Source organism: Amblyomma maculatum, chromosome 1, assembly GCF_055883805.1.
Source record: "Amblyomma maculatum isolate TAMU_Amacu chromosome 1, ASM5588380v1, whole genome shotgun sequence".
Taxonomy (NCBI): domain Eukaryota; kingdom Metazoa; phylum Arthropoda; class Arachnida; order Ixodida; family Ixodidae; genus Amblyomma; species Amblyomma maculatum.
In genome coordinates this window covers 410,980,674-411,003,433 of record NC_139344.1, presented here as the reverse complement: position 1 = coordinate 411,003,433, position 22,760 = coordinate 410,980,674, and the positions used below count along the sequence as shown (strand labels likewise).

General features: G+C 41.7%; 1 protein-coding gene across 1 annotated transcript in view; it reads right to left on the bottom strand.

Annotated features, from left to right (window-relative positions):
• Positions 1-105: 105 nt before the first annotated feature.
• LOC146208927 (uncharacterized) overlaps positions 106-22,760 on the bottom strand; it is a 261,822-nt gene continuing 239,167 nt past the window's right edge. The window contains exons 4-5 of the mRNA XM_084579534.1: positions 4,438-4,515; positions 106-257 (exon numbers count right to left, since the gene is read on the bottom strand). Coding sequence (XP_084435660.1) covers positions 106-257; positions 4,438-4,515 — 230 coding nt within the window. The remainder of the gene's footprint in view (positions 258-4,437; positions 4,516-22,760) is intronic.

Sequence of the window (22,760 nt, the reverse complement as noted above, 5' to 3'; positions counted from 1 at the left end):
ACAAAAAAAAAAAAAAAAAAAAAAAAAAGAGCCGACGAACCCATTGTGGCGTGCACCGCAGATATTTTATTCGGGGAAGTTCTCAGTCCCTGCAATCAGTCGAGTCTATGCCCGTATGGTCGCCCTATAGGTTTCGCAGGCGCTGTTGGAGATTTCGTGCTTCTCTTGGCAAAATTTGTCATATACTTTTTCACATTCTCTTTGTTGATCATCAGCAAGCTTTGCGTTTCGCACGTACAGATGGCATTCGGTGCGGCCTGTTAAGGAACAAAGAATAGAAAGAAGGCGAAAAGGAAGCAAGGAAGGCAGGAAGGGAGAAGGAACGAAGAAAATATAATGGTTGTTTAATTTGCAGCGCTAGTAACTACTTAAGAGGCCCATTTTTCTTAGTGCGCTTAAACTAGCAACACAGTGGCAATTGAAGTTTTATAATACCAGGTTTGTATATTCAGCAGTAACAAGGAACAATTTCAGCGTAGTGCATTTATCAAGGTTCACGGAAGAGCATTTCGTTTAAATATTTCTTAAATAAGGGCTCATTTATTAGCATATGGAAAATATTACCCCTCTCATTGTTCGCGAACAGTGTGCATTCAAAATTTATGAAGTAGATCAAAAATACAGCCGTACACCTGCCGCGCCGCGAAACTTGTATGCGCCTGGGTTACCAATGAAAAATGATGTCCACGCCTTTTTTTTTTTTAGGATTTTGATTTCTCCTGCAGGATTGTGCCCACGGCATGACTGACACGCTGGTGGTTTTTGAAATCTGTATCCGCGAAAGCAGCGAAGTTCATTCTTTATTGACAGCCAGGTGGCAACGACAAATCTGACAAGGTTCTTAACGGAAATTACCCGTAAAGATAATTGCTAAAACATAGCTAAAAAAATTTTTTTTTTCCGCGTTTTCCTGTAGGCTTCCCTCAGTTTCTTGGCTGCTGCTGTGATTTATAAATCTAGACATCTAGATTTTATTAGAGTAATGCTATTGGCTTTTACTTATCTTGAACATTTTATCAGCTAGTTCTTCAAGCATTTAAAAACATTGTTTTGTAGCTATGTCATCTAATTGCAGTCTGAATGAAGAATTAGATGAGGGAGGGATCCCTGTTATCGCTATTATATTGTCCTGATATTTAGGCCACAAAAAGGCTCTACGAGTAGGTCTCGCTAGAAGCCATGATGTACTTCTATTTTACTTGGACAAGTTGATATTTTTGATCACATATCGAAATAAGCTTTTGACTTAGGTAGTAAGGAACCTATGCTCCTCACCACAAATTTAGCTTTTGTGTAGAGCTTGTAACAATATATTTTTTATACAGTGCCAACTGTTTTCTTGGGATCTGTAAGTACACCGAGTGCAAGCCGACTGTTTTACAAAATTCATAATTTTAATTTCTTATGCAAACAAGAGTTCGCTCACTAGTCGTCTCAACATGATAGCGAACGAAGAAAAATCTACCATTTCAGACTTATGCACACGTTGGTCACTGTGCCGTTTAGAAATCACTAAAGTAGTTTGGGAACATAGACGGCCATAAAATTTACTCGCAGTTAAAAAGTCTCCATTTAGAGGCGCCTGTTTTAATAATTAGATATCTCAGGTAAATCTAATGAAACATTTAAGAAGACAAAGTGTGCGAGTCCAGTGAAGCGATTCGAGGACTGCTCAAAAGAGTGTGGTCTTGCCTGCAGCATTTTGTTATAATCTTGGTCACCATTAGCTGAGCACCCGATGTATTGAACACTGGCTAATCATGATTGAGATTGGCCCAATTATAAACGTATCTTGAGCTTAGGGGTTCACTGCAACGTAATTATTTAAATAGTAAATTATTGTCTATATTTCATAGGAATAACTAGGACAGAGCGAAATAGCAATGAGTGAGTGCTTTTCTGCGCAATGTTTTCATGTCAGCAAGCCTGTGTGCTTGCATGAGCTAATATGTTAATATTGGTTTCATCTTCAAGCTTGGCTTCACGGAGACTTGATGGCCGAATAGAATTTCTTTGCGAAATGACTCGAGCGTCTTCCGTTTATGAATTTATTTCTCGCCTCCTGAGTATTTAACGGCAATTTGAAACAGGCGCATACTCTATCTGAAAGTACATGAATTTCACTTCCTTAAGGTCAGACTTTAATTTATTTCCGAACGAATAAATCACGACGTGTTATTGTTAATCATGATAATAATAAAACAAATCAGTCTTTTAATATATTTTGATTAGTCGTATGCTTCATCGCTGAAATCATAAAATATAGATTTTTCATTGCAAAGCCGCGAAAGCACACCGATGCGGTCTGTTATGATCAATTGTGTGACTGTACTCTAAGATGCAATAAAAAGATGGCAATTACATAAAATAAGTAATCTTCTTTCCATGTGTTACTTTTAGAGTACAATAATATATTGAAAAATTGAAGCCTTGCAATATTTTATGGCGAGTTCAATGCATAAAATGTCTGAGTGAGATTATAATTCATAATATTGGAAGCGAAAAATACAGTTTGAATGCTCTTCATGTTCTATTTCAGATGGTACACATAGACAAAATAGCGCCACTTAACTGAAATAGAAACGCTCTTAACGGTCTCTGTGACTTAGAAACCTTATACGTATTTCCCGTCGCAATATAGCGCGCAGGGATTACGTTTTTGCATTGTCTACTGCAGGAAAGTCAAAGCAGCGTGCTATAAAAGCATACTGTAGACATTCGGCATTTAAAACTCTAATGTCGATTAAGAAATATCGAATGTTCACTTTCGCTGTTGACGACTTTCGATTTCACAATGTAATATACAGCCTTTGTCAAACCTTTCGAGCCCGGCGGTCTATTTCTGAGCTATACTATGTGGCTCGTAGCGCATTCCCATGTTTCTAAACTTTCTGAAGGCAAGAAGATTTTTCTTCCTACCCTCTCCAATGGTTAGTACTTCCACGATTGCTAAGGAAGTCATAATATACGGCTTAAAATCAAGCCGTCTGGGCTCTAAACTTTTGACAAAGGCTCTACCGTAAAGCTAAGCAGCAAACAGTTGATTAATTAATTTTACTTTCCTGTTTATTGAATATTGTTACGCAAATGATGTCCATCAATAAGGCAATGAACTTGACAATACCTTACAGCGCGTCTATCACAGCTTTTAACAGAAACTTCTGTGTTGCATAATCTTGATACGCTGAAGCCCTTCGCGAAAAACGTTATGTCAGAGGCACCATGTCAGCAGTCAGTCCTCTTTGGCTCTGCGCGCGCACACCACTCCCTTTGTCTTCTTCCAATGCGCTTATCCACTTTGCGGCTCGTTGTAATGTGAAATTTCACGGTCATGAAATGCTTTATTTCTTCTTCGTAGCTTTGCTCAGCGTTTGCGAAGGAGAAATATATATTAGAGCACCAATTAATGTTTCAAATATGTTTTCTAAGGAACCGCCGCGTCCGAGTCTACGTAACCATGGTACAAATATTATGTTAGGTACAATGTCCTCCTAATTGATATTGGCAACGGATGCCCAGACGCGCAGCTACACCCGTGAATACTCTAGCTGCGAGTGTTACACCGTTTGCCTCTGCCCAGACGTGGACCACGATTATTAATTACTTTTCATTCGACCTGTGCCATATCGGGCAAGTGCAAAGACCTGGGATAATCAAAAATGACTCTGTACCAGATCTGAAAAAAAAAACGCAGCGCGTTTTCTAAAAAAGATTTGGTTTGGTTTGTGGGGTTTAACGTCCCAAAGCAACTCGGGCTATGAGAGGCGCCGTAGTGCAGGACTGCGGAAATTTCGACCACCTGGGGTTCTTTAACGTGCACTGACATCGCACAGCACTCTCTAAAATAGAGTGTCTAAATGCAACTACGTTGCAAAATGGCTACTTTTACATAGTTGGGTGGCAGTATTGGCTTCTCCAACTAAAAGGTTGTGTTCTTTTTTTGTCGCTTTTCATCAAGGTTTTTAGAACGTCAGAACGCATATTCTCTTCCAGATAAAACTGCTACTGCATATCGTCACGCTTCGCTGCTCGTACTTTTACACTTGAAGCAACTGAGATAATGCGGTCTGCTTCTTTTGTTAACCAGTATTTAGTTGAAACTCAAAGGCCAAATTTAACGCTTATAAGACTCCAGAAATATTTCTAGGTCATCTGTGTTGTTTTTTATGAATTTCAAGTTTGAAAATGCAATGGCTGACGGCTGCTGTTTCTGGTTTTTACCGTATAGGATCATATCATACATAGCACAATGAACGGCGTGGTATTGCATTTAAGAGCGTAACAGCTGAAATAAACAGTTTACCATATATAGAAGAGACACAAGCGCTGTAAGTGTCCCTTGTCTTTTGTTACAGTGCGCTCTTAAATCATATCGATATTTTAATTTATGTGCCGTAATTGTGAATGAAGTGCAAATAATATTGCAATGCCGCTCACCGTTTCCTTCATAGGTCATAAGGGCACACTCTTCATTGACATTGTAGTGCCGAAAAGAATATTTGGTCCCCGATTGTCCTGGAAACGTCATACGTAGAAAGCACATGCGTGAGCTTCATAGCTATTGTAAAACCGCTCAAGGAAATTAAACATCTGCCAAGAAAAGTGAAAAGAAATGATTGTTCTGCAATCAACTTTAGATAGTGCGTCTAAATATGCTTCTTCCGTTGGGCTTGAACTTTCTGCCAGCAAAATTACGTTCATATCAGTCGCCAACCGCTGGGGCGCCATAAACTAGCTGTAACGCCTATTCGTCTACATCTGTCCGGAACGCCACTTCAGGGAAGTTCAACAGTAAAAATATTGGATTTAACGTTTCATGAGTCGGGAACTAGAACTTCATGGCTATCTCGCGCTAAAAAGCAGGCGTTACAGTACAGACTCTGGGTCTGCTCAGACGTATTGCTCCAAAAGCGGGCGGCGCCCACACAGATGTTGCACTACAGTACGACAGTTGGTGCGGACAGCTGTGCAACCGCACCTTGTTTATCAAGCCCAATTTCAGTATTAGAGAAGGGCACAATGGGAGCACCTTGAAACTATAAATCAAGAGGCAATGAGGGTCATAACCTGTCTTCCTCGCATCACACCAATCGTGACGCTCCAAGAAAGCGCGCAGCTAAACACAGTAGATGAACTGGTGCAGCAACGATGTGATGCACGAAGGCTTAAGGCCACCCTCTTTCACGCAACGTGCGCTCTGAGGGCTTATGCTTAGTCACATTTAATTCTACTACCGCCACTGCCAGTTCTTCCTCTTGGGCGTTTTGTACACCTGACTGATAACAAACCAACTGATTTACGACGACCAACAACACATAAATCGGCGTCGTAACTTCGCGACCGAATTATGGAACAAGACGCCCGCTTGCCACAATGTTCCATCGTAATTTACGCGACGCAAGCATCAAAGCCTGCGAAGTGACAACTGCAGCTTATTGCCCTAGCAAGTGTTCACTGAACAAGACATCAACGTTTCAATTACCGGAACCTTCATCTTCGTTTTGTGCGGAACTGCTTGCGGTGCAAAAAGCGCTTCACTCCGTGACTGCCATTCCCATGCTTCCCACGGCCCGTATTGTCATACGCACTGATTCCCTCCAGGTGATAAAGCTACTTAGACGCGTCATCAGCAGCACAGAAATCTGCCAAAACGTACACAGTCTAGCGCCACGGATACCGCAGGAAATTGGTACTGAATGGACTCCGCGTGACCTTTTAAGTGCTCAAAGCCATGCGGATGCTGCGACCCGCCTTTTCACCTCAACGTCGTCATCGTCAACCCTCCTAGATTAGATAATACTGCCCTACTTTTAACAAGAAAGGAGCACCACCGATGCCGTACACGCGCTCTCATATCTCCATGTACGGTAAGCATCCCCCCCCCCCCCGTCTAACCCGTGCAGAGGAAGTCGTGCTTCGGAGGATTGGAGTTGGGGTGGCTCTAACACCTGCAGTGATTCGAAAGTGGCCTCAGTTTAGAGATTTGTATCCCCCCCCTGGGTGCACCGTCTTTAAGTCCAGAAATACAGAAACGGTATCCACCACCTGCTGTTGAAATGTCCAGCGCTGAAGCCGACGCGGATCCCGCACCTGGTGGCAGCTGACCTCTCGCCCCATAATCCGTCGTCATATGTCGCTTGGACGCAGGGACCTCCTCATCGTTCCGTCCCCGAGTTCATTATATCAGCCAACCTTTTTAAGTTTATTTCACGTCCCCCTTCAACCTTCAAAACATTCTTTTTATGCCCTGAGGCAATGCACATAGCAAAAAATACAGGCAACATAAACACCCCTTTCAATGGTATAGCGTGAGAGCGTAATGCTCCTTTCTGTGGCATCTATTGCGGAGCATAATTTGCAAAGTTCATTTTGCTACAATAGAGTAATAATTGTACCTCTACTCATTGATACATGTTCATTAACATAAAGCCGTAAGCTACCTCATTATGGAAAAAGGCCACTCGACATAGATGTAAAGCTCTACTTTAAGCAAACTCACACAAACGTGAGTTCGTTGATATGGGGGAGAGCATTTTACTGAGAATATGAGAGTCCAGATTGATTCCCATCCCGTACTCCTAGGTGAACTTCTAGGTGGACGCTCTTAACATCGCTGTCCTGGGGCTTGTCACGTGGAATAGTGACTTCACTCAATACGCCTACGAACCATTGGCCGACTACGTCATCTGTGCTGCAGCGGCCCTAAATATTCGTATTTTGTTTACGTTAGCCAAATAATCCCAATTCAAAGGATTTTGACGCACATGACCAATTCTATTAAATTATATTATGGATTTAATATGGTTAGTTATCCATAACGACGGCGCTTACTTCACGAAGTCTTAGTAGCATTTATAACGCTATTGAAGACGTGGAAGAATAGGCAAGTAGAATTGGGCGTTTAGGGGCTTGAGTATTCAAAGGCGAATCATAAGAGCATAAAAATATTAAAATTCTACATTTATACCTTTCTGTGCGCTGACATCCATTGTTCCCGTGCCATTTTCTTCTTGAAGCCTTGCATGCAACTGTCTTTCCTGTCTGAAAAGTGAAACAAGAAACAATAAATAATTTATTAAATTTAAGAAAAAGTTTACCGAATTCATGACAGTGGATAACAAATCATAAGCAATTTTAACATGTTCCTTCGATAAAATGGCATCTGTATTAAGATTAGAGCTATCTGTCTCCATGAGTACGCCTGAATAGTGTAAAAACGTGACAGTATTTGTAATCGCGTCAGCTTCGTAATAAAGCAAAAATATGAACACATTTGTCCCGAGGTTGGTGGCTTGTTAATATCTATGCCGATTCCATATGAAACAGTTTTTTGTAAAATGTGGTGTGCTATGCGATATTTACATTACTAAAACTATTATACTTAACTTGAACCATACAACGAAAGCTTTAAAAACATCAAATTTATTCTCAGGCATTCGAGAGGTATTATTCATCGTTTGCTTTATGAAAAATTAGGTAATTAGAGTATGTGCAAACCTACCCTGAATGACCCCTGGCTGAACAAAACATTTTAGCATGTACTAACTGCGTAATGTAATATATCTGGCTGTACGAGTTCGTTATAGCTTTTTCCACAACCTGAGTTGACTTACTGCTAAGACTGCCGCTTACATCGAGGTATTGTGCCCCACATTAAATAAATATAATTTGTCACATAAAATTGTTCGCACAAAACACTGAAACAATGTTACAATGCATTTATTGATGAGAGGATTGATAGAATATCGGTTTGCTGCTTTTTTTCATACAGGGGGAATGTATGCAAAATAGGAAATCTTCTACTGTTGAAAGGTAATGAAGAACTGGCGTAACAGCATGATAAGATTCGAAAACAGCATGCGAATGTTCATTCTCATGCTTATTAAAATGAAACCAATGCGGTCAGAAGCCGGATCCCAGACTTGTGCGATCTCAAACGAACCACATCTGCATTGGTAGTTTAAATAGTTATGATCTGTATTTCACATTTATTTCATTACTGAAACCAAGGAAATGCACTTAGTCGGATGTAAATCTGTTAGGTACTGAAGGTCTCCGACGAATATTTAAGTGGAAAGTATGGAAAGTTGCTTTTTTTTTTTAATTGCCAATCACAATTTGGAAAAATGGAAAATTCTGCAATCCATCAGCTGTAAATGCACAACTAAGAAAACATGCGAGCCTTGAATTATCCAGTTCAGCCGGCGTAGTAAAAGTTGACATAAAATCCGAAGAAATGTTTCAGTGTCAGGCCTTTATTGTAATTTTCCTGTGATCGTCCTGAAAATTGCCGTTCTTGTAACGTATGTCCTTAAGAACTGCTTCGTGGTTTGTTTTCTTAGAAAATTCACAGCCACATAATTTCTTGAGAGCCTAAATGGCGAGGGCAGCAAGACTAAGGATGTAAAAAGACAGCTCGCTCTGCCACGGGTCTGACGGCTGTGCTAGCAAGGCGAAAGGGGACAAAACGTTAACGGCTGAGCTCCGTGTACGCGAAAACACGTGCGAACGCGGACCTGACGGCGGCAAACTTCACGCTAAGCCGTAGCGCGAAGAGAAATGCGCGTGTTGCTTGGCACGTTTTCTCGGATCAGCTAAAGAGAAAATATCGCTTGCCGCCAGTAAGTCCACGCGCGATGAGCCAATCATACTCTCGCTGGCCTTTTCAGGTTTGTCTTCTCCGGTTTCAGGAATTTCGTCGTCTTGGTGATCGTTGTTTCTGCTGCACCACATCCGTTGAAATTTTTTATAAGCTGTGCAGTATTATCGAACTTGAAAACGAAAGGAACAGTTTACTTGTTAGTAGCGGAGGGCTCATCAATTGGTGCGGGCTATGCGCCAGCGCACCACGGCGGTACCGCAGTCGAGGCCGTGTACCTACCTGGTGAATTCATTATCTGTATTCGCCTCCTCAAGCTTGCCGGCTTGGCCTCGCCGCTGTACACCGCTGAAGTAGGAAAAATTTTTTTCCCTGGCTCGCAAAAATTTCACACAGAACAGAAGTTAAGCAAGTGCCTACGAAGTCGCGGAGTGATGCAGACTGTGAACCGGCTGTGAACGTCGCTGTGGCCTTCGCTTTACTGGATTGCCTACTAAGCTATGGAACAAACGACAGTCGTCTTCGCTGCGTTGTCTCGTCGCTCTGCTCTCTTTTTCGCGCACATCGAGCTCGCCCTTAACACGCAGCGCATGCACGGGTGATTTTAGTTTTTCAAAAATTGGCTTACTGAGGAGGCTTTAGAATGAGAGGTAACTCACGTGCCACCTATGTTGACAAAACTCTGCGTAAAGTCATAGTTGCCATTTTCCAGTTTAACTCTCTTGTTATTCACACATAGTTCCGATCGGTCGTCTTTGCTTATGAGGACCAGCCAAATTTTGTCATCGGTGTCGAGGTACTGCAAATAATGTTTCGATCCCAATAAAAAAACTTGAATGCCTTTACGGTCACCACATGATTATTTATCATAACAGTATGCCCATCACATAATTTACTTTGAATGGGCCACAAGAATAGTGAACAGCATACCCAAAAGAAAACAATTACTACGTTCGTTAGATTAATGATTTCACTACTTTAAAGAGAATTATATATTCACATTGTGTACCCCTCAACATCACAAAGGCATAAAAGGTCGATATAATAAGTTGCTTCGCCGTGTTCACTTTAAAAAGAAAATTAATTTTTGGTGCATACTTGATCCTGTCCATGTTGTCGTCAGAATTTCTAAAGAGCCCTGAATTTTATCACCGGTGTAGCGCAGTGAGGGTTGCAGAAAATGCTTTGCGGAGACGATTCCTGAATATCAGGGACTTTTTAAAGCACTTCTTGCCTTTCTGTGTGGTCTCCATTGGGTTAACTGTAAGGTTTTTTTCTTGTTTTTTTTTATATTTAGAAAGCGTTGCCTTGCGAAATGCTTGCGAAACGAACACAAGGTACAAATGATTATACTCCGTAACTGGGCCTTGCATATCGTAAAATTATGTATTGTAGGATAATATTATTGAATTGAAAAAAGTTCAAAAGAGACGAAGTCGAAACTTCAATATTCCAATTTCGGTTATTTTGAAACTCTTAAATATGTCGTCTTTGGTCAATTAGGAATCGCAGTACACAGAGCTTTTCTAGAATGAAATATTAGGCGATGAATCAGCTTGTCTAAGCACATATATACGTACAGGAACAGAATTTAGCACAGATGCAGTTACGTTTTGATTCGTTAAGCATTATTATTGCTATGGTACACTCTTAACCTCGTTCTACATAGGTTCCAGCTATAAGTGGAACTTTCAAAAAAGTTCCGTTTAATAAGTGGAAATTTTTAAAAGTTCCACTTATAAGCGGGACGTATGTGGAACCAGATTAAGAGTGTACGTATTTTATGTTTAGCTAAGTAATAGAAAGGTGTTCCTAGCTTTTTATTAGGATCAAGGAGGGTTTATCAAGTCCTTTAGGGCAACTTTATGTACAGAAGATGGAGACAATAAAGGCTATGCCATCCGAAGTGCAGCGTGAGCTGACAGATTGGGAGGTGTAAAAAAACGGCTACCGAGAAGGCACAGTGCTCTAAAGCAGTTGCCATCGAAGCTGATTTTACATTTCGGCCTGGGCTTGAAACTCACGGGGGGTGAACTGGTTGCTCAAAGGAGACTTCACGGCCCCCTAGGCGGGGTCCAAGAATGCAGGTAGTAATGCTTACGCATTAAAAATTGGATGTTTAGTTACCTTCTCTCCATCATTCTAAACACACGCAGACTTCCGACAGCCAATGGGATAGATATGTTATTTATAATTCATAACTGCAAAAAAAAAAAACCTGAGAATTTATCAGGTCAGAACTTCCCCGTATGTCAGAATTTGATGTCTCAAGTATTGCAATGATGCTATTATGGTAAGAGTTCGCGCTGCAATCGTAGTAATACAAAAATATGATGCATGAAATTTTTACACGGTGGTTTAATGCTTTGTTTCAGTTCGTTCACCGACGCACACCACAGGCGTCACTGAAGACGCAAATCACTTTCTCAATCACAGCATGCAAATATTATCACAATGATGAGGTTACGGTAATTGTATAGGCCAGTAAAATGTTTTAGCTGTTTTAGCTAACAAATACAAACTTGAGTCCTTTGGTTAACGTGCTTAGTGTGTTTAGTGCAGATTGTTTTCAGTATGTTCCAATAAGATTTCGCAGCGGTGTACTTGGCAAGAAGAAAATAAATAAGCCTGAAATGCTAAATGTCAGCGGCAAAACTATCACGAATCTACTTGCATAGCTAACGTCTGGTAGGACACAGTCGACTTCAAAATTTGTAAGTGTAGAGGTTGCAAAAGTGGTAAACATGTAGGTTACTAGTTTATTCAAGAGTGAGCGGGGTGTTTTCATCAGCTAAAAAAGGCTTCTGGAGGGGAGCCGAGCCGCGGCCCTGCCCTCTGGCGAGTTTGAAACGAACACTCTTTGTTGAATGAGGTTAGTCTAAATTGGCATTGAAGTTTTAAATGACTTTGACAGCCATATTTTTATAGTGTGTTATAATTCACGCACGCCATGATTAGATAGTTTCTTCATCATGAATCCGTTTTTGTTTCCAATGCTAATGCGTCATTTCTTCTTGTCGTTAAATATGGTTCAGCGTAGCACTAATTACATAGCACTATTTACACCGTATGAAATTGTTTAAAATTTGTTCTTTTCAGGCTGGTCAGCGTCGTCTTTATTACCAATAGGCCGCTAATTATTTCATTGAAATAAATGTCAATACAGTACTAATAAATGTCATTCAGTTGGATTGGTTATATTTTGAAATTTTCACTATGCACTGAGTGACTTCAATGCCTTCTGTTTTGGAGTACACCTTCTCAAAAACAAGAGCTATGGCAGATTAATACCATCTGACGTTCTTATGACTCTCTTAGCAGTCCCAATGGAAAATTGATAGTCTTCTGTTAGCCGATAATATGGAAGCCTAAAGTTTCAGCTTTCAACATTTTCTATCTTATTTACTGTGCTATGTTGCATTATTCGGTGCTTCCAGTGTGCTTTAGGTAATGAAGCAGTGCTTACAGAGGGTCTTATCATTTGTTGTACAGCACCTCTACCACCTTACAGCTAATGCTTTCACTAAAAAGTGCATCCTCCCTAATGCTGGTAGGAATAATTTGATCAGGCTCAAAAGCCTTGCGCGTATTGCCTAATCTGGAAAATTTAACCAAATAGAACGGCTATCTGAAATATTTGCAATTGAATTATACTTGAAATAACCGGCGAATGGTAATAACCAGTCTGTGGTTTTTGCACTGGTTAAGTCTAGAAAGGGTGTGCTAGTAACTTCCAGGTTTAACATAGCAACTGACACTTTACAGAGGTAAGGAATTTCGGGGAAAATTACATTTTTTGGACAGTGGGAGGAAAACGTATCTCCCCGTTAGCGTTGTCAGGAAGCTGATGTAATGTTCACCAGTAAGGAAATCAATGTATAGCTTGCTGTAGGTAATTGTCGTTAAGAGACCCGCAGGTGCTCGGAGCGACCTATGCGAGGAATGACCTGTGGTGGCAGGAGCGTGCGCCGCAATTGCAGAACACGCGCGTTCGCCGTCCCGGAGGAAGAGGGGGGTTGAGCTGGGGGGCCGAAAGGGGGCAGAGCGGATTACGAGGCACGACAGCGACGGCGACCACGACGCAAAATGGAGGAACGGGCGCCAAAGAGCTCTTTCTCTAAAACGTTTTAACATATAAAAACTAGCGTGTCAGCTGTAGGTAGCGCACTGCTTCGGTGCTAATGTCCAAAGCACGGTGTTGAGTTGTAATTATCATCATAATCAACATTATCATTATCATAACCCAAATTATACCCACTGCAGGGCGAAGGCTTTTTCCATATTCCTTCAACTAACCCAGTCTTGTGCTAGCTGCATCCGCTTGACCTCAGCGGGCTTCTTAACTTTGCTGCATTGGTAGTTTTGCAAAGCCGCGGTTCGTAAGGTATGAAAATAGCTGAAAAAGAGAAGCGTATATGGGCACGTTTTCGAAGGATTAGATTGTGCCCGTGGTGCGAAACCATAGACTGGACAGTTAATTTCATTAGCCAACCGCTGTTGAAGCTGCTGGCGTTGTCTTTCACTATATACCCCCGTCTCACAACAAACACAACAAACACAGCCTTACGAAAAATGAGCGCGAGCTGGAATAATCAAGACGTCATGTACAACGTGTTTTTTCCCCCCTTCCGCACTGTTGCGCCATGGTTGACAGGCACAAAGGAACATCATTATGCAAAGGGTGACATCTTAATTGCACCAAGTTCTCACTTACATTTATAGTGTTTTAACGAGCTTGTAAAATGGAGCATAAACGATTTAACCCTGCCGCGCAGAAGTGCAACATTATGCGAATACAATTTACCATTCCTCTAAAAGCAGGAAAAAGCTATAACGTAGATACCTAAAAAAAAAATGAAAAGGTTTGTTTATTAATGTTAAAGGAACAAAAAAAAAAGAGGAATATATACACTCCAGCTTAGGATTAGACGCGAAGCGCTTTTCGTACAGCTTTTACATTGTCGAAATTTAACAATTTTTGATTAAAATCACTTCAGTGTACACGCCGAACCACACGTTAGTAGTCATATACACCACAGCGCATTACACTAGGAGCCTATCTAACACGGTTGGTTTCGGCGACCATTATTGGCCAAGGAAAACGAAAAAACAACAACAATCCCTTCATAATCTACGCGTTGTATGCCCGGCTGACATATAGAAGACCTCGGTTCGAATCCGAATTGTGAAAAATTTATTTAATTGAAATGCTGCTTTTTCTGAAATACCTTGATTAGAGTAACATTCAGGCCAATTTATGGTTCATTTGGAGGCTGCCGCTATTCGTAATATAGCTTTATTTTGAGTGCGGGATATCTGAAATTCCCGCACAAAGTCATGCAGTTGTGAAGTCATAACCCTTGAAATTAGGAGTTTTTCGCACGAATATTTACTACAAGCAGTGCCGACTCCACCGACGGCTTTGCAATGCACGCTTAATACTCCGTGCATGACATGGAGTGTTAGTGGCAGGCAAAACGTGGCCCCAATGGAGTGGACAGGGATTCCTATAGAGCGAACCCTAGTGACAGGAACTGGTGTATAGGAGCAGCTGGGACACGATCACGGCACAGACATAATCAGGCGCTATGTTCCTCCGTTGGTGGTCAGTTGCTCTGTCGCGAGAAAAACAAGCTCCGTTAGTACTAATGCTTGTAGCCGAGCTGAGAATTTGCTAAAAAAATTAGCTAGTTGCCACTAAGAGATTAAAGTAAGAGGCCAATGATATACCCGGGAAGATACTGTTAAGAAAGTAGTCAGTCATTTACTTTCTGATAGGAACATGCAGGTGAGAGCAAGTAGTCGATCATTTTCAATCGATTATTGTTCAAGTAATCGAACATGCACATGGAAGGCGACCAGGAGGCGCCGAAGATTTAACGGCATGATGGCTTCTCTTTTTGCTACGTGCTGTTTTCATAAGGATAAAATATGTCGGATTTCAGCTGATCATCATAGAATAGATACTTGCATAGTATGCAGGTAAGTTGCGGCAACAAGCCATAGAAAGTACTATTTGTATTCTCTTGAAGAGAGAAAAGTCCCTGGATGGTTATGAGTTTGTAACCCGAATTTTCCTGCGTAAGATGATTGGCGATTCCAATCAAAGGTAACATATTAATGTGGATGTACTACACCAGGCTACCACAGCGCTGTCATAGTTGTAAGTGCATTTCATTTCATATGTGGGCAGTTTCTGAAGGTGGAGGAGATGTGTGCATACGCTGTTCTTGTGTGTAGCAGGTGCTAAGTTTGAATTTTTTCGGTGGGTACCCGTCAGTGGGCTTTCAAGGTGTGCTACCAGTGACGCAAAAGTAGAATATAGCTAACGGGTAAGGCTGGTGAGTCTGACGCAGAACTGTTTGCCTAAAATTCTTTAGCAACATGTACGAGGGTAAAATCAATTTCGACGTTTGCAAATGCGCAGCCACTCAACGTTATTTGATATTTTTGAGCGGATGCTTGCAATATAGATATATAGATGTTTATATAGGCGTTATAGGCGTTTCCACCTTGGAAGCTTCAATTAGAAAGCGTGCAATGCATTGAAGACGGAAATGGTCCTTCGATAGATTGATACAGTTTTAGCTGTTTGCTGCAGAAATGCGAGCAACAACACATTGAATTTAACAGGTAATGTTTAAAGAGCAAGCACGTTAGATGACGCCTCATGCAGAAATTAAACTCTGAACTTGAATCGTCAAGCGTCAGGACATGATTGCTGCGCAGAGAGAAGGTCACGTTTTTTGGCGTCAATAGGAGTCTGAAATCATTAGTTCGGGCAATTAAGTGATTGCACAGAGCTCTATATGAATGAAGGAAGAAAAGATTTTCTTACAGTGATTAGTTCACTGAGGCTTTCAGTGTACATGCTCTTCGGGTCTTGGACGTCATCAGAGGTAGCGAGCACACTGCAAATGAGAAAAGGAAGCAGAAAAAGCAGCATTTTGTTTCCTCCGCGCTTTCTCAAAACCCGTGTGGTGCGAAGTGCTGTTAGCTCACCCTTTTTATATTTGGCATGAAAACGCCGGCAAAAGCCGAGATAAGGCGTTAATAGCAGACAAAAATCAATACAAAAATATTCACGACAGGCGGCTATAGACAAATAGGGGAGGCGGCGTGTGAAGGGGTACGAAGATGTATGAAGATGAATGGAATTGCGTCGCACATTGTTACTGAAGGATAAAAAGCAGAAAATATTGTCGGAGTGCCTGTTCGTGATGTTAGCGCTTAGGAGAGCAGTTGTACGTGGTGATCAATTATTGGAGGTAGAGCAAGGGAACAGGTGTGGTGGGTGGATTACACGGAAATAATGACGTGCGATCGAAACAAAGAAGTAAAAACACAGTCCAAATTAGAAAAAAAGGAAAATTACTTAGACTTGTTGTCAGCTGCACTATGATGATGTCGTAGAAAATTTTAAATATTCTTGGAAAGGAAAAGAGCGAGAAAATATGAGGCACAGCAGGCCATAGAAAACAGCGCTGCAATAAGGGACCTAAGTAAAGACTTGGAAAAGTATCGAATGGTTTAATTAAACTTTCAGTTCTTTTTGAGCTATCTTTTTCGTCTTCGTCAGTATGCATATCAGTTTTAGCACAGTTTGGACTGCATTTGCAAGCAGTAGTTGCCTTTGGGGAAGGCTGCGACTACCAAGTCTGTCCGGCAAAAGAACGATAGATTTGTGCTAACGGAACATTTCTTTGGCGGCGACAATGTTACAGTAGGAGAGAGCGCACATTTTGATTTAATTAGCTTTCCCAATAACCAAAATCTGCTAGACTCGAATACCTTCGATGACTGACATAATACGTTTGGGCGCATTAGGCATTATATTTACAAAGAGGATACCTACTGCCTGAGCTGTTCAGACTCAGCAGGTCGAACCAATTGCATAGCGTTTTGTAACACAATAATGTCGTAAGCAATAATAATTTAGATAAAAGTAAAGAAACCAAAGCAAGTAACCAATAAATATGACGAAGTGGCGATGGCGCATGCAGCTGGCAATGCGAAGGCACGCCTATTCATGAAGTCGTGTTTGACATACCTAATTCGATCTACGCCGCTCTATAGACAGGACATTTTTACATGACTTCCTAATTTCGCCATTAGAAAGTCTTGCCATGACCACCGAATAGGCTGGTAACAGCTAAGAGGTAAGCTATTCCTTACCTTTGGAACAATCTTTCACGGCAGTGAACTCGAAGCTAACCAATTTAAACATAATTTCTTTTTACGCTAACGAAGGTTGTCGGTTGAAAGTAAAGGTATTCTTTGAAGCTCCTTTGGAACAATCTTTCACGGCAGTGAACTCGAAGCTAACCAATTTAAACATAATTTCTTTTTACGCTAACGAAAGTTGTCGGTTGAAAGTAAAGGTATTCTTTGAAGCTCTAATATGAAAGCGTAACAATTGTAAACTACGGCACCTTTGGATCAGAATGAAAATTTAGGACTATATTGTCTAGAAAAGACAATGCTTCTTGCTACACCGCATTTTCTAAGCTTTCACCACCTTAGGTATCCCAGCGACCTTGCTAAGGCGAACTAAATTGCATTTGGTCTCTTCCTGAACAATCTTTCACGGCAGTGAACTTGAAGCTAACCAATTTAAACATAATTTCTTTTTACGCTAACGAAAGTTGTCGGTTGAAAGTAAAAGTATTCTTTGAAGCTCCTTTGGAACAATCTTTCACGGCAGTGAACTCGAAGCTAACCAATTTAAACATAATTTCTTTTTACGCGAACGAAAGTTGTCGGTTGAAAGTAAAGGTATTCTTTGAAGCTCTAATATGAAAGCGTAACAATTGTAAACTACGGCACCTTTGGATCAGAATGAAAATTTAGGACTATATTGTCTAGAAAAGACAATGCTTCTTGCTACACCGCATTTTCTAAGCTTTCACCACCTTAGGTATCCCAGCGACCTTGCTAAGGCGAACTAAATTGCATTTGGTCTCTTCCTGAACAATCTTTCACGGCAGTGAACTCGAAGCTAACCAATTTAAACATAATTTCTTTTTACGCTAACGAAAGTTGTCGGTTGAAAGTAAAGGTATTCTTTGAAGCTCCTTTGGAACAATCTTTCACGGCAGTGAACTCGAAGCTAACCAATTTAAACATAATTTCTTTTTACGCTAACGAAAGTTGTCGGTTGAAAGTAAAGGTATTCTTTGAAGCTCTAATATGAAAGCGTAACAATTGTAAACTACGGCACCTTTGGATCAGAATGAAAATTTAGGACTATATTGTCTAGAAAAGACAATGCTTCTTACTACACCGCATTTTCTAAGCTTTCACCACCTTAGGTATCCCAGCGATCTTGCTAAGGCGAACTAAATTGCATTTGGTCTCTTCCTGAACAATCTTTCACGGCAGTGAACTCGAAGCTAACCAATTTAAACATAATTTCTTTTTACGCTAACGAAAGTTGTCGGTTGAAAGTAAAGGTATTCTTTGAAGCTCCTTTGGAACAATCTTTCACGGCAGTGAACTCGAAGCTAACCAATTTAAACATAATTTCTTTTTACGCTAACGAAAGTTGTCGGTTGAAAGTAAAGGTATTCTTTGAAGCTCTAATATGAAAGCGTAACAATTGTAAACTACGGCACCTTTGGATGAGAATGAAAATTTAGGACTATATTGTCTAGAAAAGACAATGCTTCTTGCTACACCGCATTTTCTAAGCTTTCACCACCTTAGGTATCCCAGCGACCTTGCTAAGGCGAACTAAATTGCATTTGGTCTCTTCCTGAACAATCTTTCACGGCAGTGAACTCGAAGCTAACCAATTTAAACATAATTTCTTTTTACGCTAACGAAAGTTGTCGGTTGAAAGTAAAGGTATTCTTTGAAGCTCCTTTGGAACAATCTTTCACGGCAGTGAACTCGAAGCTAACCAATTTAAACATAATTTCTTTTTACGCTAACGAAAGTTGTCGGTTGAAAGTAAAGGTATTCTTTGAAGCTCTAATATGAAAGCGTAACAATTGTAAACTACGGCACCTTTGGATCAGAATGAAAATTTAGGACTATATTGTCTAGAAAAGCCAATGCTTCTTGCTACACCGCATTTTCTAAGCTTTCACCACCGTAGGTATCCCAGCGACCTTGCTAATGCGAACTAAATTGCATTTGGTCTCTTCCCCGTGTATTTATTAATAAGACGTTGGTATCATTAAACGAAGGAAGTACCAAGGCAGAAAATAAAATACCACTGCGCTCCGAGTGGGTAAGACATACTGAAGAATTACGTGCTGTATGTGTCCGATAGATAATAAGCCATGTAGGTTTAAATTGCAAATTTATTTCCTTCATATACGAGGTAAATAAGGCAACTCCTGGCTGAGGCGCGTGAAAATGTTTCGCTTCATCATCATCATCATCATCACCAGCCTGATTATACCCACTGCAGGGCGAAGGCCTCTCCCATATTTCTCCACTTAACCCGGTTCTGTGCTAGCTGCATCCACGTGACCCCTGCGAACTTCTTAATCTCATCCGCCCACCTAACTTTCTGCCGCCCCCTGCTACGCTTTCCTTCCCTTGGAATCCAGTTTGTTACCCTCAGCGACCATCGGTTATCCTCTCTTCGCACTACATGTCCTGCCCATGTCCATTTCTTCTTCTTAATTTCTACTAGAATGTCGGTAACTTGAGTTATTTCTCTGACCCACTCTGCACGCTTTCTATCTCTTAATGTTACCCCTACCATTTTTCGTTCCATAGCCCTCTGGGTTGTCCTCAACTTAAGTAGAACTCTCTTGGTTAGCCTCCACGTTTCAGCCCCATAGGTGAGTACAGGCAAGATGCAACTGTTGTATACTTTCCTCTTGAGCGATACCGGTAAGCTGCTAGTCATAATCTGTGAGTGCTTGCCAAATGCGCTCCATCCCAATCGTATTCTTCTTGTTATTTCCTTTTCGTGGTCCGGATCTGCGGTTACTACCTGTCCTAAGTAGACATATTCGCCTACTACCTCCAGTATTTCGCTACCTAATGTAAACTGCTGTTCCTTCCCGAGGCTGTTGAACATTACCTTAGTCTTCTGCATATTGATTTTCAAGCCTACCTTTCTACTTTTCCTGCCTAGGTCATCGATCATTATTTGCAGTTCATCCCCCGAGTTGCTTAGCAAGGCAATGTCATCAGCAAATCGCAGATTACTGAGGTATTCTCCATCTACTCTTATCCCTAACTGCTCCCATTCCAAGTCTCTGAATACTTCCTCTAAACAAGCTGTGAATAGTACTGGGGAGATTGTGTCTCCTTGCCTAACACCTTTCTTTATGGGAATTTTGTTACTTTCTTTATGCAGAACTATGGTTGCTGTGCAGCCACTATATATATCTTCCAGCACTTTCACGTACGGCTCGTCTACCCCCTGATTTCGCAATGCCTGCATCACCGCAGAGGTTTCAACTGAGTCAAATGCTTTTTCGTAATCAATGAATGCTATGTATAAGGGCTGGTTATATTCCGCGCATTTTTCTATCACCTGATTGATGGTATGGATATGATCGATAGTAGAGTACCGTTTCCGAAAACCTGCTTGATCCTTTGCTTGATTGCAGTCTAAGGTTGTCCTGATTCTATTAGCGATTACCTTAGTAAATACCTTATACGTAACAGACAGTAAGCTGATTGGTCTGTAATTTTTAAGGTCCTTAGAGTCGCCTTTCTTGTGAATGAGGATAATGTTTGCATTCTTCCATGGTTCCGGTGCCGTCGATGACACCAGGCACTGCGTATACAGGGTGGCCAGTTTTTCTAGCACGATATCCCCCCCGTCCTTCAGCAAATCTGTAGTTATCTGATCCTCTCCAGCTGATTTCCCCCTTTTCATAGTTTCTAGTGCTTTCTTGACCTCGTCCTTCGTCACTGGTGGAACGTCTGACTGTTTTTCCCTACCGCCAATCTCATTACGGTCCTGACTACTTTGGCTACTGTAGAGATCTGTATAGAACTCGTCGGCTACTTTCACTATCTTTTCCATATTAGTGATGACGTTGCCCGCCTTGTCCCTTATTGCATACATCTGGTTTTTGCCTATGCCCAATTTCTTCTTTACCGCTTTAAGGCTTCCCCCGTTCTTTACAGCATGCTCAATTTTCTCCATGTTATACTTCCTTATATCGGCCACCTTGCGCTTATTGATTAGCTTTGATATCTCGGCCAATTTGATCTGGTCTGTTGGATTGGAAGCTTTCATACTCTGGCGTTTCTTAATCAAATCTTTCGTCTCCTTAGACAGCTTGCCAGTATCCTCTCTAACTATCCTACCGCCTACTTCTACCGCGCACTCAGTAATGATATCTCTGAAATTATTGTTCCTTGCCTCTAAGGTAATGTCGCCATCCTCAGTTAGAGCTGAAAACCTATTCTGTAGCGAGATCCTGAACTCTTCTGCCCTCCCCCTCACCGCTAATTCATTGATGGGTTTCTTTCTTACTAATCTGTTGCGTTCCTTCTTCAGATTTAGGCTAATTCGGGACCTCACCATCCTGTGGTCACTGCATCGCACTTTCCCGATTACCTCTACATCTTGCATAATGGCGGGGGTTGAACACATTATGAAGTCGATTTCATTTTTAGTCTCTCCGTTCGGACTTTTCCATGTCCATTTCCGGTTCTTCCGTTTGCTGAAGAAGGTGTTCATGATTCGTAAGTTATTGCGCTCTGCAAACTCAACTAGTAACTCCCCCCTGCTATTCCTGGAACCAATGCCATAGTCACCTACTGCCTTGTCTCCAGCCTGTTTTTTCCCTACCTTGGCATTGAAATCGCCCATTAGTACAGTATACTGCGTCTTTACTTTTCGCATTGCCGATTCTACATCTTCATAGAAGCTTTCAACTGCCTGGTCATCATAACTACATGTAGGTGCATAGGCCTGTACAACCTTCAGTTTATACCGCTTATTAAGCCTAATTACGATGCCTGCAACCCTCTCATTAGTACTATAGAATTCATCTATATTACCCGCTATATACTTATTGACAAGGAAACCTACTCCTAGTTGTCGCCTCTCTGGTAAGCCTCGATAACACAGTACATGCCCATCCTTCAGTACAGTATATGCCTCATTCGGCCTCCTAACCTCACTAAGCCCTATGACATCCCATTTCATGCCCTCTAGTTCCTCTAACAGCACTGCTAAGCTAGCTTCACTAGCTAGGGTTCTAGCATTAAACGTTGCCAGGGTCAGTTTCCAATGGCGGCCTGTCCAGCGGAGCCAGGCTTTCTTAGCACCCCCTGCTGCGTCACAGGTCTGACCGCCGCCGTGGTCAGTTGTTCCGCAGCCGCTGGTGACTGAGGGCCGGGGTTTTATGGAGCTTATCATAGGAGGTTGCGGCCAATTACTGCACCAGGGTGGCCAACTCCTGTTCTGGTGAGGGAGTGCGTTGCTGGAGGTGTTCACCGGCATCAGGTCGCACCCCAAACCTGTTTCTGCAATTCCATCGACACGCGGTTTTTTTTTTTTCATCCGGTGGAGAATTGCGCGGCACCGGGATTTGAACCCCGGTCCTCTTGCATGCGAGGCGGATGTTCTACCGCTACGCCACCGCTGCACTGCCCAGAACTATGTGCTTTGTTGGTAATTACTTGGTTGTTCTTTCGGATTTTGATCCTGTGTACACCGATTACATTTTGCTCGGAAAGACCTTCTAGAAGATCTTCAGTGAGTGACAGGAAGTGAATCTCTGATATCACGCCTTGGACTGTGTTCAAGCACTGACTGTTATTGGGCTATCCCCCAAATGTAGCAAGTTGCTGAAGTTTGCTGTACTGGAGTTTGCTTTGCAGCTCAAGCAGAAGATCCCCGCTAGCCAGTTTACTAGATTTGTATCCTGAGCCTAGTATGGTTGTGAGAGACCTAGATACTGCAAAAGGGGATATTAGCCGAGCTTGTTTGGCGGGGCTTTCACTGTGGATCACATAATATTTAGGGAAAGTTTCATGCTTCGCTGAAAAGAACTGGGCTGATACATCGGTCCGCCCTTTCTTGGAAAGGCAATCAGTTTGGAGCAAGAAGCCATAAATAATGTATGATGTTCGGCTGCGGTGCCAGCCACCCACCATGGAGCCCAACGAGGGGACAGGGCAGGAATTGGCAGGCAAGTCCTGTCCAGCTGTACACTGTAACTATAACCTAATA